Genomic DNA, 26,738 nt, shown 5'->3' on the forward strand with positions numbered 1-26,738 from the left:
ACCCCTGACTGTTTGTAGCAATTTTGTAAAAAGTGCCTTCAAGCAAAAGAAACAAAAAATGACAAATGAACAGATATATTTATTATATGAAGGCAATTCATTTATGTTCATGAATTTATAAGGATAGTCCTATTGAATTTTTGAAGTGATATTCTGTTAATGGGATAGTAATTATTTTCTTACTCGAAGATGATCATTCTCTTTGTCTTTATTAAGTACAAATAGAGATTATTAGATTCCTGAGGGTGAAGTTAAATGGTAATTTCAAGAGAAGCCAAGATCAAAGCAGGTGTAATAAAAGAACTCAAATCGATAAAATGTCAAAGTAATTTTATGCCAGTTATATTTGATCAACTTTTAAGCTGTCATTAAGTTTGCACTGGGCAGTTGTTTACAAACATGCTAAAGTTAATTTACAAAAAAATAATAAATAATAAATCAAAGCTGGAGGTTGTGTGCCACAAATTATCTTCCTGTGTGAAACACTTACGGCTAACGTTTGTGTTGTTTGTGACATTATGGATCACGGCTTAGTTGACTTAGGACGAATTTTGACTTTATAAAGATGTAGTAAAGATATTTACTGCTCAGCAGAATCTCACTTCAAAAATATTGAACTACCCTTTAGCAATGTCTACATTATTCATTTGACATAAAGCAAAACAAAGACAAAGAATGAGTGAACATGATATTAATCAATATTATGCCTTAAAGGCAAGACAATAGGCTATGATGTTTGACAACATTTTAATGCTCATAAAAAATGTCAACCTTAGCAGTGTTAAAAAAAGAAAGTCTAATAAAAGGTCATGTCTTAAATGTTTTTTTCATGTAAAAGCGGATAATATATAAATTCCCAGTCCACGCAGACACTGGTGAAATGTCATTTAATGACAATTTAAGGATCGTGCAGCTTCCATGTAACTTATCTGTGAAGCAGTGCTACTTTTTAAACAGAGAAAATACAACATAGCTGAATAGATAGTATTTTTGCAAGTAGTTTGTTGTACATTCTAAATAAATGTCTATCAAACGTGAATTCCTGTGTTTTGCTTGCTAACTTATTTGTTAAAAGTCACGCTGTTGCTCCCCAGAAAGACTGCCTGATTCATTATTGGGGTGGCTTTGCGATGAGTTTGGTGCCGTGAAAACGACGACAGCCATCGCCACCATCATGTGCGTCACTCTGACTGTGTCAGACCCACCATGGAGGCGCTCAGATCCCACAGCTTCTTGGCAACTTCATCATCACGTCCCTGAGGGGCGGTAGCTTTACGGGCACAGTCGCTGCAGTAATCAGGGAAGGAATTGGATGTTAAACACATGACTTGATTCACACAAGTACGCACGAGTAAGTTAATCATTCGGCAATAAACGAAAATAACTGGCAACCAAGCAGTAATTTACAGGGTAATAAAGAGATATTTGTCCAAGATAATGATGGTTATTCAGCCACCTCTTGGTAAAGAGACATTGTAAATTTAATAAGTAAATATATCATTGTCTGCAGGGGACAGTTCTTTCTTTCCTCACAATCTAAGATCCAGTCAATATTTTCTTTGTGTTTACTCCATTAAGAAGATCATTGAGTTTATTAGATTTATAGACAGTGGGGATCAAAACAAGTTAATGAGGAGTTGGGGCCCTTTTAAATTTGCAAAGAGAAAGATGGAGACAAATACTTAATTACTAAACAGTCATTAATGAACTGCAAGAGTGTTAGGTTTAACTAATAAAAACAAATGCCTATTTTATAGTAGAAATAGTGGTTATTATATTATATGTTATTACATTTTATTGCATTGCTTAAGTATTTTTAAAATTAGTGTAAAATGTAAATTTTCATTAACATAAGCAACATAAAATGAAATAATTCATAAATATCATGTATTAGGGAGGTCTAAGGATGGAACTACATGCACTTATTTTGCAGGGAAGAATCTGGGATTAAAATAATTACTTATTTAAGCAATTAGAAATATTACTTAGAAAACGGTTTCGGTATTCCTCTGGTACTTTATTTCCAAATACATTATTTCAAATTTCTCCTTTTGAAGTTTCCTTAAAGATGACAAAACATATAGAGGACCGTTTCCCTGGCAAGGAGAGGTTGCAGGATAAGTTTTCCTACCTAACAAGTGACAACAATAAAGGGATGAATGCCGGTAAGTTTTTCATATCTTGCATATATGTTTTTGTTTTCAATACTTGCTTCAGTACAGAATAATGTTTCAATGACTGAATGAATATGTAATGTCTTAAAATGTATGGGATAATTTTTCACTTCTCACCATAAGAAACTGTAGAAATTTCCTTTTATATGATTAGTGGGGATGGAATAAAATTTGACATGTGATTAATAGTAAATATTACATATTTACTTATAATTAAAAGGAGGGAAATTGTGGTGAAAAATTACTACAAGTTAACATCTCCTGATCGTATTATATTAAATGCTTGTGAACTCTCACCAAAAGAACTATTTGAGTTACATGTACAAGGTTGGAAGTTCAGAAGTTCATCAGAACCAGACTGTCTCGCCACTTGTTTTGAATTCCTTATTCTTGGTATAAAACTCATGTATTGTTTCTGCCTGGCAGAGCTTTTCACCCAGACCTGCTTCATTATTGATTGTCCTACAAGCTCTCTGTATTGTGCACAATCAGGATAGAATAAACCTGATAGAGTGATTTCACCTGACAGTGCTTGGTGAAATAGTTTTTTTTTTCCCACAACACCTTAGAAAGGCAAAAAATTGAGAAATCACTTTAAAAAATTGTATCTTCTTTACTTAGTCTTTTTTTCTTTACATTGATGTTGATGCACCTACTTCTACAGTATCTGCATATTGTGAAAGAGCTTTTCTCATAGGTACTTATCAGCCACCTCTGTAATGTGCTTCACCTTTACATGTTCTTTAAATGCGTTGCAGATAATTGCTTTGGTTTTCCAGCCCACAGCTTTGCTCTCATCAACTCAGCAAGCAGTTATTTTGTGCTAAGAAAGCTCTGCTGCACCCTTTGTACCTGGCCTAGAAAGCACCGCTTGGATGACAGACAATGTCACCACATTTGATGGTGATCATAAAGCAGCAACCTGAAAAGGCGCAAATATCCCTTGGGAGTCAGCAGAGAGCAAAACAGAGTTAAAAGCAACATGAATGCTGAGTGAAATTCATCATGACAAGGCTCCTAATTCTTAATGAAGGTTATTGTTGCTGTTTGCTGTGCTTGATTAAAAGCACTGCTGATCAGGACATTAGGCAGACTGAAAACATTAGAACCGATCAAATTCTAAAGCAAGTGCTTTTTTAGAGATCTTAGTGAATTTATTTGAGGTTTTATTGAATTTTCAATCAATTTAATATGCTACTAAACATAAAATAAAAGACAGCAACAAGGAGATATTTTGTGAAATAACGTGCAGATGCAAAGTTGTAGCAACCATTTCTAAAAATCACATATTTAGCTATTTTATTCTCATTTTAGATTTATTTTTTCAACAAAATGAACTAGTCTATGCTCCCAATTAGGGTTTTCGATCCAAGAAAATACCATTTAATACATAAACAATTACTAGAAAATGTACAAGTATAACATAAAAACACATATCCAGATCAAATTTTTAATGTTAGATCCTAATAATCTAGATCGTGCTTACTTTTAAGATGACACACAAAAAACACCAATAGCATAAAATAAGATCAGTCAGTCAGCAAATTCAGTTTGGTTCTGATGCTGTGTTTAATTCACATTTGATAAAGCTCCATTAAATTAGATGCTGCAATATTGATACTGAAAGTTGAATTAAAGATGATGAGTGACTGACCTGTAGTACAATCCACTCTCATTTTCCAGGCTTTTCTCCACTGCACAGTAGATAGTGGTTTGTGCGCCCTCTGTGGGATTCTTAATGAAGGCGCTGAATGGTTTGTATAACACTTTCTTCCACAGGGGTATGGTGGGCCAGAAGTGTCGGCCAAGCTCAGTGCGAATAACTCCAGGGTGGAGGCTGTACGTTGTTACTCCAGTACCTAAATAAAGACATGTAAAACATGATGACCTCAATGTATTTATCCTTGTAAAGAAGCCTGAAAAAAACTTCAAATCAATCTTAAATTATATATTTTGTACCTCACACCCGTAACGAACTATTCAGAGGGGGAACAAAACAAAATTTTGGTGATATAAGGGACCACAAATAGGTTCAATAAAATAAATGTTAATGAAATATTTGTTATTTATTTTTTTAAAGTTAGTATTACATGACTTCCCTGGTGTACGATTATAATATGATACATACAGAGGCCAATTTCTCTTAATGTTCAAAACTGGAGGGCCTAAAAGCTTTAAGCACAACATAGGTGTGTTGTGTCTATCTTCTTAAGTTGGAGGGTGGCTATAGACGGCTGAATGATATAACTTTAAAAAAATTTTTTTTTACAAATAAAGGTGAAAATGAAGTACAGAAAGCTCTTCCAGAAACCAGGCTATTGTCCTGGGGCCATTATTGACTCCCCACTTTTTCCACTGTATTATCTGTACCCATGTAAAAACTGATTAACAAGTTAAAACATTTATATGGAACTTTATGGAGGGATAAACTTTTCACATTTGGTTATTTTTTTATTCATTATAAGTAAATCAAATCAGTTTAAAAAACTACAGTTCATTTTCTGCTACCATGAATGTAATAAAACACATTTCAAATCACTGATGTTTGTTTACAGCCATCTGTGAAGAAAAATGGAGTAAATCCTTCAATGTTCCACAGTTTTAAACAGTTTATGTTCTGAGGCACAACTGAAAACATCCACATCCTCTTTGGAATCCTTTATAGATTTTAAGTTAAGAGACAAGGTGCTCTGACTGCTATTGCTCTTTGTGATGTGGTTAATAGTTGGAATGTGTCTCTCGGGTTTTATTTATTTAACAGCTGTTAATGCAAATATTGTTAAGTTTTACAGCGTAAATTCTGTTAAATTATCACAAGCTAGATCCATGGACTTTTAATCCAAATGCCAGCACTTCCTCCACCTCTCCCGTAACTGTACTACTGCTTCTGTGTCCCCTGCTACTACTAATGTACCCACAGCTACTGCTGTTTCCTCCGCAGTTAAATCCAGGGTTTTAGTTGGAACTTTACACAGCAAAATAAATGGTAAAAGCAAAGGCAAAAATATTTATTTGATTAACGTTGTCTTACTGATTATCTTTTATAGGCGGGGCTGTCTATGTGGTGTGCTGATGTATTTGCCTTCTGTCAATTGCATTCTCTCTCTCCCCTCAGTTTGTCTAAAAATGTATCATCAATACCAAGAGTTTTCACTTTTTTTCATTTTCATTAATTCATTAGATTTTTTAAATCTCGCTTTCTGTGGTGTGAATTTGCCGCCGTTGAGTCCTTTTCCTTTTTTGTTTTCTTTTTTTATGTGTTTTATTTGTGAACTCTCTTCAAAGTTCACAAATAACAAAAACGGAAGAGACATTGACAAATGAAAATGGGACGACTATAAGTTCCATGGGAACATTGTAGGTCTCATTTGAAATGCAGTTTAGCAGTTTTTGTTTATATTTTTTATTGAAAAAACTGACAATACAGTGGCTGCTAAGTAAATGATAATAATAATAATGGAGCATGTTTTGCTACTTAATAGGAAAAATAAAATTTGGATTTATAGTGAACGATATTACAGCAAATAGGAATTTATTTTATAGCTTTTAAACCATCTTTACAATACATGTTGACATCTGTATGTTGGAATAATAATCTGAAAATACATTAAAGTAAGTTGATAAAGAGCTTTGTACCTTGTAACCTTTTACTCAGCTCCCTTGTAAAGAGGACATTGGCGAGTTTACTTTGAGAGTAGCTTCTCCAAGGATTATAGTTTTTCTCTTGATTTATATCATCAAAGTTGATTTGACCTGTGAAATAAAGACAGGACATTCTTATTTAAAGAACTGCAAAGATGTAAAACATAAAAGAACCATTGAAAGATTTCACAGCATAGCAAATAGGAGAAAATAACTTCACCTCTTTCATGTGCTAAACTGGAAACATTGACAATGCGGCTTGGTGCTGACTGCTTTAGGAGATCCAAGAGGCAGTTTGTTAGAAGGAAATGGCCAAGATGATTCACACCAAACTGCATATCAAACCCATCTTCAGTTTTCCATTGTGGGCAGCACATAACCCCTAAAGATAAGAACATTGGTTTATTTACTTAACCACAGAAATGTCTGACAGCTGTTGAACACGCAACACCCCTGATCAAGAGTCAGGTTGATCAGGGGTCAACCTGATCAACCATTAGCCACCTGCATTATTGATGAGAACATCCAGACGCGTTTCACTTGCTGAAATGTCTTTTGCAAACAGACGCACCGACTGCAGGGAAGCCAAGTCCAACTTTTTGACAACAACATTGTTATTTCCACTCTTCTTTTTAACTTCCTCTGCAGCATTGTTAGCTCTGCCCATGTCTCTGCAGGCCAGGATTACCTTCGCACCTGTTACACAAAGGCACAAGCCGTAATATTAAACAGAACTGTGTATTTCTCACAATATTTAACACCAAGGTAAAATATTAACCTCTTCTGGCCAGGTCAACGGCGGTCTCTTTGCCGATTCCAGTGTTGGCTCCGGTGATCAGGACAGTCTTTCCATCTAAGCGGGCTTTGCTGCGACACACACCCCCGGCCATCCATTTTTTTAATCCAAACAAGCCCACTCCTATAGAAAAAATGTCCAGATAGTTACCAAAATAAATCTAAAAACTATTCCTTCTCTTAGTACTTCCTTCAAAATTAGATCTGTACATAATTAAGATTACTAAACCATTTTTTTTTTGAAAACCCAGATGATGATGCCATATAATGGTAAGTTTCTAATGCAATTTCCAGACACCTGAAGGTGTCATGATTATCTTTGAAAAGCATGATGCAAAATGTGGATGTCGACCGCAAAACAAAAGAAAACGCAAGATAAGATACTAAGTGAAACTGGTAAGTGCCATCATCTGCAGTGAAATGAGGCTTGTACTGTCATGGGCTCAAAGGCAGCTCAAAAAAGAACAAGCCATTTCCCCGAAAGCAAAGATAGATTACAGTTTACAAATGCACACTGGAGCAAATATCTTAGTTATGAAAACAAGTCCTCTGATCTGATGAAAAAACTGAACACTCTGACCATAATGACTATTGTTACATTTAGAGGAAAAAAGTGGAAATGTTAAAGCCTGAAAAGAAAATAGTAACTGAGAAATATAAGGGTGGCAGCAATATTAACAAGCAACTGGCTTGTTAAAGAAAATATTTAAAAAGTGATAATAATAAAAACATCCCCAGAAATTTATTGTTTCATCCAAACAGAGAGTGACCCTAAATTATACCCCAAATTATTTCTGAATTAAAGTTCTTAATTTAAACCTAGATGGCACTTTGTGAATAAAAAATATTTTAGGTAATCATAACTAACCTAAAACAAGAGCAACTTAGACTGATTTAATGTCAGAGAGTGAAGAAAAAATGTTGTGTATCTTTCTTGCAAAGTATATGAACATAACAAACCTGTATTTCATCGAAGTCTTGTTCCACCTTTTCATAAGAAAATGTATTATTTTGCATTTTGAGCTCTTGGTTAAATTCAAATGACTTGGGGCAATTTCTTTGACTAAGAAAAATAAGTCAGCTTGCATTTTCAAGGAAAACTAGCCAAGAGCAAGCTGTCTGAACTGCTGTTTTAAAGAGTGAGTTGGTATTATTATATATTTTTTTAGTGTCCAGGATTTTTTTAAATATTTAGAATTTTCCTCCTGGATACATTTTGTAGTAAAATTATTCTTGTCTCATCTCTAGTTAGTGAGAAAAACAGAAGTAGTAGATACTAAACTACATTAAGGTCCACAACTTTAACAGTTTTTAGGGCTAAGCCTTGCTGGTAATGTTTATGTTTCAGTATGTGGCAGACAAGAACTGCACTACACAAATGAAGATATAAAAATGCAGATAATAAGAAAACTAATGACAGGAGTGACAGTGTAGAAATAGAGTAAAAGCCCAGAGAGATGTGTAGAAAGAGACATTGCAGTAGAGAAGGTATGTGAAGGGTAGATGCCAGGGTAGGAGATGCTCTCTGAAGAGCTGGGTTTTTAAGAGTTTTTGAAGACAGTCGTGGAGACCCGTTTTGCTCAGTGGGACATTCCACCATCGTGAAACGACACATTGAAAAGATCATGTACACATTTATAAACAATGAAAGTATGGTAAGCAACTAGCCTACTGTATTGCCCAACATTAGTGATTACAGAAATTATTTATGTAAAATGCCTCAGTATCCTCTTGCTCGAGTAATAAGCCAATTACAAAACTGCAAGAAACAAAATCCTAAACAACTTCTCAGACAGGTCTGACTAAGTACGCACCATTTTCCAGCCGGTACACAGAGCAGTGTACTATGTGGGCGGAGATTAAAGTTAGAATTTACATTGTAGAAATACGACACCGAATGCAGGAAAAATAAACTCCAACCGTATTAATGATATAAGCATACACAGATTTGTCTATATTTTGTTTTAATACCATTTGAGTCAGTATCTAACTCATCAACATGTGTAAAACACGCGATCTCTGGAAATGTATGTTTAAGTTTCGCACATTTATAGTCAACGACTTAATCATATAGTGAGCATACTGCTGTACTAGGTCTCTCATTTAAGGCAAAGTGTTTGTTCTCGTTCACAAAAACTCCATAATGACCGCTCGTGTCACTGGCCGACTCGCGCGCCGGCTGACTGTCAAGGAACGTACCAACTGTTAAAAGATGTCCTCGAAGTGCAGTTAGTAACTTTTTGTTAGCCTTGTGTGCCATGTTTCCATCCATCAGATAATTATCATGAGATAATAAATATATATCTAAAAGAATCGAATACAGCTTCACCCTTTAAGCTCTGGAAGCTTCGGGAATTCGTTTATTTCAATAAATGTATTTTTTTTGGGCAGAGCCAAGTTACTAAAACATTATAAATGCGGCACACGACTTAATATTATTCATAACTAAGTGATATATTTAAAACGATTTTTTAAATAAAGACTCGGGACGCCAGTACGTTACCTGTAAGTGTGACCACAGCAATAGTTTTAGGGTACTCTAGCAAAAATGACCTTGTAGCTGTGATGGCCTCCATTGCTTTACTATAGCTGGACTCCAATGGATGAAAAAGGAATAGCGGACTCTGTTCAAGTCTGTTCAGCAAACCAGCACCAGAAGAGCAGGTTAAACAACTTGTTACCAAAAAAAGCTCTTCTGCCTCCCACAGATACGTAACACACAGAGGAAGTACCGCCCACTGCCACAATAAAGAGGAAGCTCAAGCTCATTGGCTCCCCAATGCCCCTGAAAAACAACGATAGTGTAAGCTTTATGAGGAGATATTAAAAAGTCCTAAATAATTTTGATGATCGGTTGTTGAGACTTAATCGTCGAACTTAGGTCTATATATAGGGGTCATTGTGCCTGATCCATGTATGATGTATAATAATATTAATAATACAGTTTTTTTTATTTGTTTGTTTACAATATCACAAGAACTGTCTAATTTTGTGGACAAACTACGTGAAATCCAAAATTTGTTAATTCGTTATTGAAACGTAACTGAGGGTTAAGGTGTATGCTGTAGAGAAGCAGATGTCTGATTCATTTATGCCATTCAATTATGTACATTAAATTTTTTGTATGCTTTGCTCTTGCTTTGTTATAGTCCAATACCTTCAGAGTCTAGGTATTACTTTTTGCTACACTGTTATTCTTCCAACAGCCTGTTTCACAAATTAAATCACTAACTTGCAATGTTGTTTTCCCCACTAAGCAAATGACTATATGAAAAAATAAACTAAAAAAATTAAACATGTTAATAAAAAAACTTCAGCGGGCGTTGATCTTTTAGTAAAACCATATTTCAGCAACCCTATTCCATGAATAGTAGCAATAAAATATCCCTGAAAATAAATAAATAAATAGTAGCAGCAGATAGTATCAGTCATCACATTATGAAGCTTTGTTTGTAAACGTTTAGTGAAATTTTGCTTTTCCCACTGGTGTATTAAGTAAAAAGAAAATACAGTGACATGATCAATAGAAAGGGTTACATCTCATGCAGCAATTTACAATATCATTTCATTGCATTTTGCAAAGTAAGGTCAAGAGCAGCACACATTAAAATGAATGTTGTGAATTTGAGCCAGTAGAGGTCAGTGCAGGCTCACCAACAGATTAGCAGTGCTTCTCTGTGGACCCCAGCAGATGGAGCATCTGCATCATATCCAACCTTCAGACAATTAGAATATATAGTATATATCTATATATATATTTAGATATTTTATTCTCAGCAGTCCAGTATGTTGAATTTGTTTTTATGGAAATTATGGTACATAGCATGAAAGAATGTTCTTAATTCCTATTAGTACAAAGGGTTAGTTCCTGCGATTGTTTTAGGAGACAAAAGCTGAAACCCACCAGTAAGAACAGTAATAATAGCATTCGCCTACACTCTTAAATTCAACCCGACGTCTGCTGAAAGCCTCAACTGACTTTAAATAAAACATTTGCACCGTGCATACTGATGTGAGAAAAAAAAAAAATACCACTGTGTCCTATCAAAAAGTCATGTCCTCCTTCTGAACTTCAGAGCTCTGTGGAGTTTTCTGGTATGAGTCTGGACGAGGGTTAAGCATAGTGACCTGACCTTGGGGTTAATACTTTGACATCTGAGAAAATCTAAAGGAGTGTACGCAGACATGTTAACTGATTGAGTCTTCAAGGACTATTGTCGAACATAAAGGATTATGCAATTGTCACTGACTCCTACCTCCCTATTTCGTCATTACAGTCTCTCATTAAAGATGCAGGGCCAATCTGTGCACTTCCAGTTTTACTAGGAAACAGTAAGTTTTGATATCTCCAGTCAGACATAGGCAGATTTAAATCTCTGAATTTTAATTGTATTTTTCAAATCACTACAACGTCTATTCTTCCCAGAGTGCGTCAGAGGTGACCCGACTGCTGGCACTCAGCCAAACCTGTCATATGATTGCTCTGCTCACTTCACAGTCACTCTCCCATTATGGCAAGCTTCCCCTGCTAAAATTAGAGGGCCCTCTGCTGATACTTTTTGGAATGTGACTTTACGGCTTGAATTCTACTGACGATTTATTATCAAGATAAATTTCACAGTGTTCCTGATAGTAATTTCTATTTATTTAACAAACAGTTTGCTAAAAAAGACAGAGAAGTAAACTGAAAAAGGGTTATGGATTAACAGCTATAGTGTTCATAAAAAGATTTTTATAAGTCTAAGAGGTCAAGGCTGTGGAAGAAAGCAAAATGACTAACAGGTACTATGAAATAAAAATGAGTGCAGCAAGACAGAGAAATGTACACATGAAAGACAAAAATTTGCGACTGAAAGGACTAGGAAGATATAGGCTGTGTTGCAGCTTTGTCTTATTGTAAGTGTGTGTTTTTTTTATACAATGCGATTTATTAGAAACTTAGGCGGTAGATCAACACAAAGTAGTGCACGACTTTAAACAAAAATAATACACGATTTTCTGGGAGTGGAGAGGATCATAAAGAAATATCTGAAGACAGGCAACATGCATTTGTATTCTCCCTTCTAAGTCAATCATTTGTAGAAACAACTGCTGCAAATCATTTCCTTCTTCCATCTAAAGAGGGAGTTTTTTGTCCCTTCCTCTTTGCAACCTCAGTCTCAGTCAGACTGGATGGAGAGTGCCTGGTAAAATCTAAATTTATATTGCCAGGTGAAGGATGTGAAGAAGTGGAAAGTAACTACTGTAGCTACATCTTCTCACTGCAACAACAAAAAAAAAAAATAGAAGAGAGAAAGACTTCTGGGAGTAGTTGAACTATGGAATACTTTTTTCTTTTATTTGAGTTGTATTATAACTTAGTCATGCTACTCTTACTTGAGAAAAATTTCTGGCTACTTTACCTATCGGAAGTAACCTCCCTGAATGAAGAACAATGTTTTAAATAAAAATGGACCAAACATAGACAGTTAATGTCAAAGTCAGTATTCTCATTTATACCACATGGATTAATATAAGTGTCAATCTGATAAATCTACCTTGTCATTTGGAGGATAAGTGATAATACAGTAAACTGTAGATATTGTCACTGAAAGTACCTTAATTCTAATATACACAGAGTACCTACAGTAAATATTGGGTTCAAATTTTAAATAAAAAAATCATTTGCTGTTCTAATTAATATTTTATATTATTTATTTGTGTTATTTTTTTAATATACTTTAAAATACCAAATTTGGCACACAACCATATTTTTTTATTTATACTACCAAATCAGATGTTAGTTTAGTTATTCAATACTTTATAGTAGCCTTCTTATCAAATAATTTTCTTTACTCTTTGCGTGATTTTTTTGAGGACTACTTTCTACTTTTTGTTTGAGTAAAAATATGTTGAAGTACAATTTTTTTTATTTACTCTACCAAGCTCTGCAGATTTGTACAAAGTGAGGTATTAACACGACTGAGAACATTTTTCTGTCCTGGTGAATGTCTGTTGCGTCTCTGACGTAGCGCTTAGCGTGTTCCACCGGGGAGGGCCAGAAGGGCGGTCCTGCTGACTCCAACTATATTGGAGCGACCATCGGAGCACATCGCCCCCTCTTCCCTTTGAGTTTCGTCGAGTGTTGACCGCAGAAGTGTTTTGGGCCCGGGAAAGAAAGACATGGCTGGATATTTGAAAGTCCTCAGCTCCCTTTCGAGGTCGACCGGCGCGGCTCTCTCCAGAAACCCCGCAGTGCTTGCGCCGGCTGCAAATTGCCAGACTTTGCAACAAAGAAACTGTGAGTTGATGGAGATAACGGCGGGGGCGGACGTTCTCAGCATCAAATTTTGTTGTTGAATAAATTGGAGGCTTATAAAGCGCTGCGTTTTTGATGTAATTAAAATGAAATGTGGCTAGAGAGAGCAATGTCAGGCAGGACGGAGGGCGTCATGAGACAGCCGTTTGAAGCCACCGGCTCCGCGCTAACCGCAGCCATGCTAGCTTAACGTGTGTGTTGCTGCTGTTAGCCAGCTGGGATGCTGTAAATAGCTTTAATGGAGCTCTTAGGTTAAGGCCAACGATGCTCCACAGGCCTGTTTAAATCTCTGAAACAGCTTGCAGGCTGCGGATTGTTCTGAAAATGACGAGGCGGATGTAAAGGTCGAGAAAGGTGAAGGGCAGGGCAGTAAACCGAAAGCTGTCTTTGTATTTCTCTTTCAAAGTATGAGAAGCAACTGATGGATCACGTAAAGACTACGCGCTAACCTTGATGAATGACACGCGAACTACTTACGATCCGTCAACAAATCCTGCTTGTATCCCACGCAGCTCATAATCAAAACATTTTAGGCTACTTTCGGGGAAATTTTGCGGACAGTGTTAAAAAAAAAACGACTACAGATGAGTCATAAGGATGTTCCGTTTTTAGCTGTCTGTGCGGTAATTCTTTATCGCATTCCTCTAGGGGGCTAACTGAGGGAATGTGCTTCAAAACCAATTAAAGAAGCTGCTCAAGCACAAATTGATGAATTCGTACTCGGAGGTTTTGTCATTAGCTTAACTTGTAGAAAAGTTTCCTCAAGGTCAGCCGATGTATACGAGAGTCTGTTACAGGGAGCAATGGCTGCCGCTGCTGCAGCTCAGGGTGTCCTACATGCGGTCTTCTTCTGGGTCACATCCAGGCTGCAGCACAATATCCTCACTCCCAACATTTAATGAATTATATTAGATCTTCACCATAAGTATTAAAGTGTGACATTTTTAGAACCACTGATAGCAAAGAGGCCTACATCAGGGATCCAGATTGATTTATATAGTAATTTCTGCATGCAGTCATTCTAACTGTCATAGCTACACAAGAGATTAATATTTAAAGAGACCCTTGGCATTAAATGTCTTCTGCTGGACACCACAATTTGTTTGAAAAACAGATATGTAGGTTTCATCTTTAAATTATGATACTTTCATTCAAGCTCTAACTTTGCAAGTTACAACTTGTAAAGGTAGACTTGCTTAACTTTAAGTTAGAACTTAGTCCTGACATTTAGAACTTAGTCCTCATATTTAAATAGTTTATTTAAAACTATTTAACAGTTTTAAATAAGGCTCGTGAAAGAACTAGATGTGCTGTTCTTCTGCAGAATGTCATTTAAGTTCGTTAAGACTGACGTTTGAAAGGGCGACTATAACCAGTTTTTGTATGCCTTGGGTTGTAGACTGTTGAAGTAATATTAAAGATATGGTAACATTAATGATTTATTTACAAAACCTTCTACATATAAGAGTTCAACTAGGCAGCAGAGTGGGAGATGTCATCAGCTTTTCTTTCATATGTTGAAAATGTATGTATTTGTACATTTGAAAAGAATACTATTGTCCTACGCACTATAAAATCACATGCTTTAGTGAAATATAGAATGGAATCCAAATTTCATGTCATGGACAGCCTTTTTTTATTAGAGAAGTATGGGGACCACATTAAAATCATTTAAATCAGTTGATTTTTGCTGTACTTGAAAACTTTAACAGACTATATGTTTTATGTAGTTGCATAAAAAAACTGCTCACCTACAGATGAATAAAACTTGGCTTTGTCAGACCACAAATCAGCTGGTGGAAGATATCCTTTCAACAACTGAATTTTTTTTTTAAAGAATTCCCATTTCCCACTTTTTACATTTTCTGAAACCAATATTCACCTGAAAAGTTAAATACGGTGTTTTTATTGGTATATTTTTAATAACAGGTTTTCAGGGGCCAGCATGAAGTTCTCACTGTGTAACTTAATGTCAAAATGAACAAAATGTATATTCCCTCTGTGGTGTTTACTCATTCATACACAGCTGGACACCCTGGCTCTCCCACCAAGCTTTTAATAGAATGACTTTCAATTGGCATAGAAATTTTACAGATTTTGAAACTGCAACTTTTTAAGATCTCACTGTTACTGATGCCAGTAATCATTCCATTTCTAGTCACAACACACAGTGGCAGATAGCTGAAAGTAGCAGAAACTTTTTCTGTTGGTTTTGCTGCAATGCAAAGATAAGACCCGATGTTCCATTCAGTTGAAATTGAGAGTTCTCACGTTTTGGAGTTGCAGTTCTTTAACAAATCTTAGTTTCACCTTAGTGCTGCACCATTCCCTGCATCTAACCTGTCAGCTGTAAGATGGCTCTCCCTACTATAGGGATTATAACTAAAGGGTTTTAAAGCTCAGTCTTATCTGTGTTGAAAGTTAACCAGGAAGGACAGATGGACAGTCGTGCATGTTTGAGCCCATCTTTAAATGCCTGTCCTTAAAGTGTGTGGCACAACTTGAACTTAAGACGCAGCTTTAAACACTCGAGTTTTAAAATTAGTGATAAGTTTCTTGTGCCTCAGGCTAAGACTGCTTAATACTTAAACCTGGTACTGTAACCTTGGACGGATTATTGGTCTTGCTAACATACTTGTGTTGAAGTTCTGTCATATGTGACATTATTTTTAAAAAATTACTTTGAAAGCGAGCCCTCATAAAACCAATTGAATTGCTGAAATATTTAAGGATGTTTAAGATTCAAAGGTATTTATATATTTATATACTAGAAATGAATTATGACATCAATAATAGATTTTTAAAATATGCATATTACTTCATTAAACATACTAAAATGCAAGATCTCCCACTTTGTGCATTGGTTTAATAAAATGTTAATTATCACTATCTATGCATATTTTTTAATTTATCTGATTTTGTTTTGTGTGTGTGTTTTTTTTTTTTTTGCTGCACACAAGCTCGTAACTGCAAAGCTGCTTGTACAAATGATGTTGCAGGTGGGCTCACATGACTTTGGTTCAGCGTGTCCTTCAGAGTCGGTAGTTGCATAACCGGCTCACTTCATTGGTTCCCTCCCCCCCCCCGCTCTGCAGGCCGACCAGCGTTCTGCTTTTGCAGATTTAGAGTCGACTGCTTAGAAACTATCCTAGACGGCAGGTTGTGCAGACTTCCCCACAATGCACTGGGGCAGAAGGTCTTCTGTTCTTTTGAGTAGCTAAAAAGAAAAGAAAGTGTGATGCATATTAAAAAGCATCATACTATGTCTCTAGTAAGGTTTTTAATTCTGCTAATATTTCTTTTTATCATGAGCTGTATTCTCAATATGGCTACGTGCAGATATAGAGTGGCACTTTAAATGCACTTTCAGATTCAGAAGCAATAAAGATCAAAGCAAGGGGTGTTTCTACCTAGTGAAAATAGATACTTTGGTTTTATTCTATCTAATTAAATTCAAGCATGGGGGAGAAAATAAGATCCATCTCAAAGGTCCAATGGTGAACCTTCAAAGGTCTTCTTTCTTTGTCTAATGCGTGATGCACTCAAAGTCAGTCCCAGTGCCAGAGGGTGGGCCGGGCCCACCCATTCAGGTATCCGGCCCCCCAGGACAGACTGCAACAGGTACCTGTCCTCCCTTATCTGTCCTCCACACTTTTTAAAAGCAGTGTGTAATCTATAGTTGGCATGCCTTAACTTGTTTTTCCTAGCTGATTTTTAAACGCATCTCAAGCGTACACATGATGTCAGTTTTACACCTGTGTGGGTTAGCAATGGGACACCTGTAGCACGCTTGTGTGTGCTAGAATCATGGCAGCTAACTAGCCAGAGCCTGCAAAAAAACATTTGCACTCTTTTTTTCCAAACAGACCGACTTTTACTTGAGTAAAAGCATTGAAGTGCAGTTACTTTTACCTAAGTGAAAATTTTGGCTAATCCCACCTCTACCTATGTACCATCCCTTTCCTGGTGATATAATCCTAGGAATAAACTAAATCCTCTTTAATTTCTGTGCTCACTATTGCTTTGTTAAAAGAAATCTTCATTGTCACAATAGAGTAAAGTCAGGGAGGAGACATTAGACCAGAGGCCAGCAGCAGGGACGATGATGCAGGGTCTTCTCAGGTAAGGAGGGATTACAACTTGCTGAGAAAAAGATATCTATGCAGGGAGAAACCAAACGGGTATCAGGACAGGATTTTTACAGATATTTCAGAATTATTTTCATGTTCACACTCAAAAATAGTTTTTGTCTGTATAGCTAGCATAGACAGCATACCGTTTCTCTTACAGACTGTTAATATTCTCACACATTATCTGATTTAAAGAAATGGACTTCAACAGATTTCTGCAAAGTATGTGCAGAAAGGATGTTGGCACATACTTTGCAGTAATGATGCTAATCTGAGCATCATTACTCAGAATTTTCTAGTGACTCGTACTCATTATTCATGTCACTGTTTACGTCAGTATTCTTTATTTTGTATTAAACATTATATCTTCTTAAAGGTTACCTGAATAAAAAGCCTGTTTACTGACCCCCCCACACACCCTGAAAATTAGTCGTAGCTAAATTCCTTTGGAGCCAAGTCTGCTGAAAGAGATTGGTTTGATAGCCCAAAAAATTAATTTGTTGTAGTTTTCTGCTGTGACACATTTTCTAAAATAACACATTTGCTGAGAAGATTGTCGTTAGTTTCTGTCGTCATGTAACTGTCTTTCCCAAGATTTTTTCAGTTTCAGACTAGAAACTGTGAGGCAGAACCTAAACATTATCCAGTTGACTAACCAGCACAAAACACTAACTATATGTTGAGTTTATGCTGCAGTTATATGGTTTTCTCCTTTTTCTTGTCTGCATTAGTCTATTGTGTAACTCGGTGGTCGCAGCTGTTTATCCTATGAGGATATTTTCGGTGCGCAGTCACCAAGCAGCAGGAGTCGGGTCATGTTTTAAGTTTGGGCCAAAGCCGAATTGAAACGATGTTTCTTTGACTTGTAATACTTGGTTGGTTTAAAGTATTACCAAACTCACATTTATCACATATATTTGTTTTATTTTATTTTTAAACATTTTTATTGATTTTGGTGATTGACTCAAAGAGACTGCTGTTTCTTTAAGGGTTACACGGGACACCTTAATGTTTATTTTGCAGTAAACTGTGAGGGCTTTAAAGGCGGTGGGGGAGCATTAACTCAGCCGGGAAATCCGAGTCACTTGATCCTTTGCACCTCCCCCTGTACTTTAGATTCACTGAAATTGTCCTGCTGGCAGGACTCTCACACACTGAGCTGACGGAGAACAGATATGATTAGAGATATTCTGTCATGCTGGTCCAGGAGGAATGTGAACAAGTAAATAAAATGGCACAATGTCTTAAAAATTTATTTCTGACTACTGGTTCTTTAATTCCTAAGATCCTGGGAAAATCCTTGAATAAATACTATGGAGATTTTATTTGTTGGTTCATAATATAATGCTCATTTGGTCCATTTTGATTAGTATGTTCATTTGATTTGGGCACAGAACTAAAACGCCCATTCTCCCGTGTTCAACAGATGCCGACAAACGCATCAAAGTGGCCAACCCGGTGGTTGAGATGGACGGAGATGAGATGACCAGGATCATCTGGGAGTTCATCAAAGAGAAGGTGATGAATTGGCATCCAGCTCTGAAGGAGTAAACGCGGAGGCGGGATAGTCTAGGCTATGATTGACTGATTGGGGAATAGTTCTGTGGTGGATTATTTATGCATGATGTTGGGGAGGAGGAGAGAACAGATGGCTGTTGGCTCATGAGTCGAATGTGAGAGAGTTAGCTGGCTTGTCATGTTCACCATACCAGGTTAAAGTTGTTTTACTCAGGAAAAAATGCAAATGGTCTTCTATACAGTAATACAATTAGAGGTTTCCAGATGTTCTTTGTGCTAATTGTTTTTATTTTTCCTGTTCTGTAGCTCATCCTCACAAATGTTGATGTAGACCTGAAGTATTATGATCTGGGTCTTCCATACCGCGACCAGACTGATGACCAGGTCACCATCGACTCCGCCCTTGCTACCAAGAAATACAACGTTGCGGTTAAATGTGCCACCATCACACCTGACGAAGCCAGAGTGGAAGGTCTTTCACAAATCTTTGACTGCCAATCTTCCTTGTTTATTTTTTCACAACCTTTCACGTTACGTTTTCAGTTGTGGGTGATAAATATTAGAACATTCTCTGCAAATTGATCAGCAAAAATTTGAAAGGAGTGGATTCTGTTTAGTTGATTTACTGTGCAATATCATCTAGTCGAAATAGTTCTCTCACCCATGTTATTTTTTTTATGTGCAGAATTTAGCCTGAAGAAAATGTGGAAAAGTCCGAATGGAACCATCAGGAACATCCTGGGGGGCACTGTGTTCCGTGAGCCAATCATCTGCCAGAACATTCCCAGGCTGGTTCCGGGTTGGACGCAGCCCATCACTATTGGCAGACATGCCTTTGGTGATCAAGTAAGCCTCGCTTCTGCTTGGCAGCGTTACACATTTTCAGGGTTTTTGACGTTGTTAAAAGTTATGGAAAAGTATGAGATTCTTTATTTAAGATGTGAAAGTCAGGATATGTAATTTGGAAGGAAAAGAAGTTAGTAGTTTTAAGGCTTTGTTCCTTATCTACAATATTAAGTAGTACATTTCTGCAAGATAAAACGATAATCAGTGCTGATGAAAGGTGCAATCGGTCAATTCCCATCTCTGTAGTTTTACTTTGTTTGGAATCTAGAGATGCACCAATGAGCCGGTTTTGTTTTTTTTACAAATAAAATAAACCATTAACAGACAACAAAGTCAGCTTTTAATCTGCATTTATTATGGATAATGTAATCCAGATTGGAAAAATCTTATTGTGAAACATTTTAAAACAAAACTGATTTACTTTAGTGTATATATACAAAAAAAACTGCTGAATTTAGAAATTTTAAAATTGTCAAGCATATGATATTTGGAAATGGAAAATGTATGTGAACACTAAAATTTACTACATACAAATTCAGGGTTGTATTGTAATGTTCTGTCTTCTTCCACAGTACAGAGCAACAGACTTTGTTGTGAATCAGCCTGGCAAATTTAAGATGGTCTTCTCACCTTCTGATGGAAGTGCAAACAAGGAATGGGAGGTCTATGACTTTCCAGCTGGCGGTTGTGGAATGGGCATGTACAACACAGACTGAGGTGAGCAAAGACTATTGAGATACATAACAAATGATTTGTGATTCTTTGTATTTTTCATTGTCAAAGCAGTGCAGTTTTTTGAGTGATCACTGTTCTTTAAAAAGTTACCCTGGCAAGCACAGATTTTTGTTATATATCTGACTCTATCAGGTGTTTACGGTCAGGCCAGGCTGCAGACATGCTTTCTGCCTCTTATCAGAGATAAACTGTGAAGCAGTATTTTGCTTGTACAAAATCACAAGGCTTGAGGTCAAACTATCAAAACAACTCAAACCACTGATAAAGTGTCCTGAATTTTAGGTTTCCTTGTGAGAAAAGGGAACTTAAATGCAGCGGCTTTGGCACGTCAACCAAAATTATGAAAACAATGACAACAAGGAGATTTACATGCCTGAGCTCAAACAATTTGGTCTTAAACTTAGTTTCTTACCCTGAAGACCTGTTGCATTTCTTTTAATATGTTTATTGTACAACATGCAGCTATTTTTTTTATTTCACTTTAAAACAACTAGATCTTTGTTCTTCATTAATATAAACAGATATTTTTTGAATAAAAAAAATAAAGGGCTCTGCATGAATATACTGAAATACATTTAATATCCTTTTAATGGATGCACCATTTGAATTAGGTTTGCGTAGTTCAGAACGACTACGAATAAACTTAAAGAAACAGTACGTGGTGATTTGTAAAATTTTCTGGACAGCGTTGGCAATCAGGCCAGCTACCTTTCAGCCCACTTTGCTACTGGTTTGTTTGCCTTCATCAGCTTGGTCTGTTTGACTTAACAACATAAGAGGTCATTGCACATGACTTTCATCTCAACAAGGGGAAGGTTGTAAACCTTTTACAGCTGATAAAGACCTTCAACAGGCATGAACTGTTTATTTTTCTCTCTTCACCAGTCTATCACCGGGTTTGCACACAGCTGTTTCCAGTATGCCATTGGCAAGAAGTGGCCACTCTACATGAGTACAAAGAACACCATTCTGAAAGCTTACGACGGCAGGTTTAAAGATATTTTTCAGGATATCTTTGAGAAGTGAGTGTCTAAGACTTATTTTTGAAGCACTTTTGAAGTCATTGGATGGAAAACAGATATTTATTTTTATGTCCCACAGACATTACAAACCAGAGTTTGATAAGCTGAAGATCTGGTATGAGCACAGGCTTATTGATGACATGGTTGCCCAAGTGCTGAAGTCTTCGGGAGCTTTTGTTTGGGGTTGCAAGAACTATGATGGAGATGTTCAGTCTGATATTCTTGCACAGGGTGAGAAATTTGAAAAGAAAACTTGCTTATTTTTTGAAAATGCTTCCCCAATGTGAGAGCTGCTCTAAAAAAGGGTCTCGCTTTGTCTTTCAGGCTTTGGCTCACTGGGACTAATGACATCAGTCCTTGTCTGCCCTGATGGAAAGACCATTGAGGCCGAAGCAGCTCACGGCACAGTGACCAGACACTATCGCGAGCACCAGAAGGTTTGCAGCCATCAGTCTTTGTCAATCAGCCGCTCTGTATTGGGAAAACATTTCCGCTGAGATGTGTGGGGAATGGAGCAGCAGAACTGCATTATCTGCTTTTACACTGTGACTCTATACTGCCATCATGTGGTGAAAATAAAATGCACATGTATTCCCTCCTAAATAAATGAGTGCATCTCGGTAAATTGGAAAATTATCACAAAAAAGTATTAATTCAAAAAGAGAAACTTTTACAGATAGAGAGTAATATATTTCAAGCATTTATTTCAGTTTATCTCGATAGATATGGCTTATAGGTGCTAAAAACCCTGAATTCAGTTTCACAGAAAATTATATTACGCACAACCACAAAACTTTTTAATACAGAAAAATCTGGCTACAGCAAAATATGTCAATGTAATGTATATTATACACATTCTGTTCTTGCTCAGGCCTCGTTTTGTATGAACTACTACATCAACCTGTCAAGACTAGTAGATAACACTCTTGGTTCTGCACATTTTTGTTGCTACACCATTTCCTTTGACTCAGTTCTCCATGAATAGGGTTATACAGCAATCTGATGTTCAGCAGTGACCTTCTGTAGCATATCCTCCTCTTGGAGGGGGTTCATGACTGTCAAGTAGACTATTTTTCCGATGGTCATGTAAGCCGCAACTTAGCTGCTTTTTTTATTGGTCTTATTTTATGTTCTACTTCTCAGAGAAACTTAATTTTGAGTGATAAACTTTAAAAGATATTTTAAAAAATTGATTGTATTTCTCTGTGTGTTATGTAATTATATAGAAAGAGTTTTTGATTTGAATAACTATGGAGTTAAATTCTGATCTTTTGCGACATGAAGTAGCTGATTTCCACATGATTATTTTGTTATCAGGGGAGGCCGACCAGCACCAACCCCATCGCCAGCATTTTTGCCTGGACAAGAGGCCTGGAGCATCGAGGAAAACTCGACGGCAACCCTGACCTCATAAAGTGAGAGCTGTAATATGTCTGGAAACTACCTAACCTTAAGGTGAAATTGAGAATTTACAAATGTGTGTGTATTTTGTTATATTATTATTATTATTATTATTATTCCTTGTAGGTTTTCTCAGACTCTGGAGAGAGTGTGTGTTGAGACTGTTGAGAGCGGCATCATGACCAAGGACCTCGCGGGCTGCATCCACGGCCTCTCCAAGTAAGTTTAATTAACATTTATATCCAATTTTGCTGTGGGGGGAAAACAGGACCAACTGTTGTCTCTAAACTTTTAACCTGTACTTTTTTTGGTTTTCTTGTTCTTTTCGGTTCATGTAAAAACTATTTTCTGAATCTTTTAACTGTCATTGGGTTTGCGTAGTTTAGGCATTTATAGAGAAGCTGATGGTGATTTACTCAGGAAACAATCTGCATACTGAGACTGAAACATTTACCAGTAACTTCTCAGAAAAGTAAGGCAATAGGAAAAGCATGAACAGCGATTATCTTTTTGAGACTGGAGTTGATAAACTCGTCTCTTTCCTGGAGTTATTCAGTCTCGAGATCCATTTATTGATCGATTCCTGGATCAAACACCTGTTGTGAATTTAGTTGTCAAGTTCCTTGTTAGAGAACAACAAGTTATGCAAAAAGTACTGAAACATCAGAGTTGGACATGTCAATTAAAAAATTTAGAGAAGGTCATTTTAAGTCCACCTGTAAACTTAATAAGTTGCAGAGAATTTCAGGTTCATCTTGAAATTTCTTCCGGAAACTGAATATCCTCAACTTTTTGTGATTAGAAATTATTCATGTTTGGAAATCTTACTCCCAGAGGTTTCTGAAAATGTGAGGAGAAAATGTAAACGTTTGTTTATAGTTGCTATATTCCAGAGTCACTCTGAAGAATTAAAAGGCAATAGTTTAACATTTATGGATACAAGATTTCTGCTTGCTCTGGACAGACATCTGTAGTAGGCACAGACTTTTATTTACTGCTAACCAGCTCATTCCTGGTCTGTAACTAAACAGAAATCAAAAAAGTGAAGATAAAACAATAAGCACAGTTGTATTTTAGTTTATGACAAGGTTACGTAAAGGTTTGTGGCACCGTCCACAAATTGATGTGGCATCAATTTTGGCTTTGAGGATTTTTGATTCTTCGTCTAATTAAGGTTAAATCTCAGTTGTCTTTCTTTCAGTGTATTATTTTATGAGACACTCCCCTACCAGTGGAAAGCCAGTGGAAAACCACTGAAAACTCCGTCCACCCAAATCATAATCCTGTTCCTATGTGGTGGTGTGTTCTTTTCATAAAATTGTAAAGCTTTTTTTTTTTTCTCCCAAAGGTTTATCACAATGTGGCAGAAATGAGTTAACACAGGACTTGTATGGAAAGTTTTTATGGCAATCTTTAAAAGATTGTTTTTCTATGTATATTGTTTTAAATGTAAGGCATGAAAGACCGAAGGAAAAGCTGGATAGATGTTTTCCCACTCCCAGGCCCAGATAATAATTGTTTAAATAAAAAGACTGTGATTGCTAAAACTGAATGCTAAGGTGTTATAAATTCTAAAAAGCAAATATTTATTTAAGGTGAAGATGGAAGTTATATTTTATTTTTTTTCAGTATGTTGATATCTCATTTTTTTATGGCAGTGATTAGAAAATCTTTTTGTGATAAGGAAATACTGTTGGAGAACAAAATGAAAGGGACTCCAGAGTGTTCAGTATTTTCTAGAATTGGAAACGTATGGAAAAAAGATTTGTATTTCCATGCTTCATTTCCTGTTACATTGTTTTAAAGATCCATCCATCCCCCAACAATCCATCCATCTATTCTTCAATCCATCTGTTCATCTACCCATCCAGTCATCCATCCATCTGTTCATTATCTTTCTACCCATCATCCAACTGTCCATCCATCCATTCACGTGTCGACCCATCTGTCTGTCCCTTCTTCCCTTTGTTCAGGCTGTTTTTTTTGTATGTTACATATTTGAAACCTGACTGCTGAACCTGCCATAAAATCGTACTGAACTCCTATATTTATACTTGAAAACGGGACAGAGATTTCTTAAATTTGAGCTCAGAAAAGAATGGAATGTTTGCAGGAAAATTGTGTAGGAACTGTGTAGGAGTCTGATATTCAAGATATGTTTTCTGCATTTGTCTGAATTGATGTGTTTATCTCCATATTCATTGAGCATTGTATTTTAAACATGTAATTCACCACCAAACATAATGATTTTTATTCCACCACTAAAGACGGTGGTGGAATAAAAAAAATTGGGGTTCAACAAAATTGGAAAGCTTCTAATAATGAACGTATAAGCGGTAATAAGCAGTAAACCTAAAAAAAAAAAAAAAACAACAGTTAGGGAATAAAATCATCATTAATAAAACAAAGAAACCAGATATGTACCAGTCAGAAATATTTGTGGATGATTTCTAATCCCCTATTTTGAAGAACTAAACACCATAATTATAAACCCTACTTTGAATAATTTAACAGCTGACCTCTAAATACTTTTATTATGGTAAAATAAAACAATGAATTCTTCATACGAGCCCATACTTACTGAGCTGTTTCGGTCTGCAGCACTGAATGTTTACAATGAAATACTCTGAGGTACTACTAGCAGTTTATTGGACAGGCATATCTTTTGAAATAAAATGCACAAAAACATTTTAAAAAATCTCAACATGTTGGCGTGCCGTATTTCATATTCCTTTTTTCCTGACAAAATGGTTTCAAGCTTACCTACAGCTGAGTCCACCTTATTTTAGATAAAATAAATTTCTATCCTTTTACACTTTCAGTTATATTTCAAAATTCCGACAAGATGATTATAAACTTAACATTTCAAACTTCCTTTATTCATTTATGTTAGCAGTTTGTGGTTGCATTACTAAATCAGTCTCTGTTTGTATTCCCTGCAGAAGTAGCAGACCCTTACATTGAACGAGAGATTGTCAGGAGGCTAACGTTTTCTAACCCAGCCTGTTCCGTTGTAAATCGTTTTAAACTCTCCAAAAAGATAAATGGAGAAACATTGCTGCAATACATTAAGTTCCCAGCTCTCTTCCGAGGTCCAAATGCCTTTTGTGGCACTCTGCATTAGTATCCGACGTACATCTATAGAAAATATTTTTCTTTCTAGAAGCTTCCTCTGCATTTTGTGGTACTGCTAACTTCATTTGGAAACACGTCACTGATAAAATGGCCAGCCATGAGTCTTTTTGATCACTAACAACATCAACAAAGAAGTGTTTTCACCCAAACCTGGTAGTGGTTTTGCATGGCATGTTCACTGATCAGAGATAATATTGGACTTTCACTTTCCAATCTCTACTGATCAGCAATCAAGACTTAAATAATTTCTCAGGGTGGTTCTTTCATAAAACTTATCAGTGAAGATCCATAACTGAGATTATATGATATTAGAAAACTAATAAGAGCAAAAGTTACACTCAACCTTTCCTTATTTGAAAATGAGTAGGAGTATGTGAATACTTATTAATGCCCATCTGTGTTTAATCAGTAATATACAGTATATATGCATTGTAGCTAGTCTACAAGTTTTTCATTTTAGTTTTTGAAAACATGTATGGGGATGGGGGGAAACTGCACACTTTTTGTGACACTATTCATCCATGCACAGGTTTAAGCAGATTTTAATACAATTTTGTACAATTAATGTAGATATTGGATGTTATTGGTTGATTTTTCCTTCCTTTCTGCTTAATTTTCAGTGTGAAGCTGAATGAGCACTATGTGAATACTACAGACTTCCTCGACGCCATCAAGAAAAATCTGGATACAGCCCTCGGCAAGTGAAAGACTTGAAACGGGCAATAAGAACCAGGAGGTGGCAATGTCACTCTTATGTTTTTGTACCTCATTTTTAACTTGAAAGGTCAACAAATCCACTTGCTTTTCACCCGAAAGAGCATACACTGTAGGATTTACTAGTTATTATAGGAAATTAAATGACTGAGTCGTCCTTCCATCTGATGGCCCCATAAACACCTGACCCATTACGTGCAAGTTTTATTTTTGTAAAGTGTACTGTATTCCGTGCTGTGTTATGCCTTGAGCAAGAACGAAGACTGACGGACATGCTTGCCAATAAATCTTGTTTGACCGATGTTTAGCCTTTTGTGTGGGCGTTTAT

The 26,738-nt window shown here is 36.3% G+C and overlaps 2 protein-coding genes across 3 annotated transcripts; one reads left to right on the forward strand and one right to left on the reverse strand.

Moving 5' to 3' along the window:
• Window positions 1–59: 59 nt before the first annotated feature.
• LOC116732754 (retinol dehydrogenase 12-like) lies at window positions 60–13,466 on the reverse strand. 2 transcript variants are annotated; one of them, XM_032583201.1, is made up of 7 exons: window positions 13,387–13,466; window positions 6,595–6,735; window positions 6,321–6,512; window positions 6,037–6,198; window positions 5,811–5,927; window positions 3,829–4,033; window positions 60–1,287 (listed from the first exon to the last, which is right to left on the reverse strand). In XM_032583201.1, the coding sequence occupies exons 1-7, from the start codon at window positions 13,424–13,426 to the stop codon at window positions 1,182–1,184; spliced, it is 963 nt and encodes a 320-aa protein (XP_032439092.1). In that variant the 5' UTR covers window positions 13,427–13,466; the 3' UTR covers window positions 60–1,181. The 2 variants fall into 2 exon arrangements, with proteins under 2 accessions (XP_032439092.1, XP_032439086.1); XM_032583195.1 differs by lacking the exon at window positions 13,387–13,466 and adding an exon at window positions 9,115–9,339.
• idh2 (isocitrate dehydrogenase (NADP(+)) 2) lies at window positions 12,678–26,712 on the forward strand. The gene is made up of 11 exons (XM_032583215.1): window positions 12,678–12,891; window positions 18,466–18,557; window positions 18,864–19,029; window positions 19,243–19,403; window positions 19,976–20,114; window positions 21,019–21,160; window positions 21,240–21,391; window positions 21,485–21,597; window positions 22,478–22,575; window positions 22,688–22,780; window positions 26,317–26,712. The coding sequence occupies exons 1-11, from the start codon at window positions 12,774–12,776 to the stop codon at window positions 26,399–26,401; spliced, it is 1,359 nt and encodes a 452-aa protein (XP_032439106.1). The 5' UTR covers window positions 12,678–12,773; the 3' UTR covers window positions 26,402–26,712.
• Window positions 26,713–26,738: the final 26 nt, after the last annotated feature.

Source organism: Xiphophorus hellerii, chromosome 2 (assembly GCF_003331165.1).
Source record: "Xiphophorus hellerii strain 12219 chromosome 2, Xiphophorus_hellerii-4.1, whole genome shotgun sequence".
Classification (NCBI taxonomy): domain Eukaryota; kingdom Metazoa; phylum Chordata; class Actinopteri; order Cyprinodontiformes; family Poeciliidae; genus Xiphophorus; species Xiphophorus hellerii.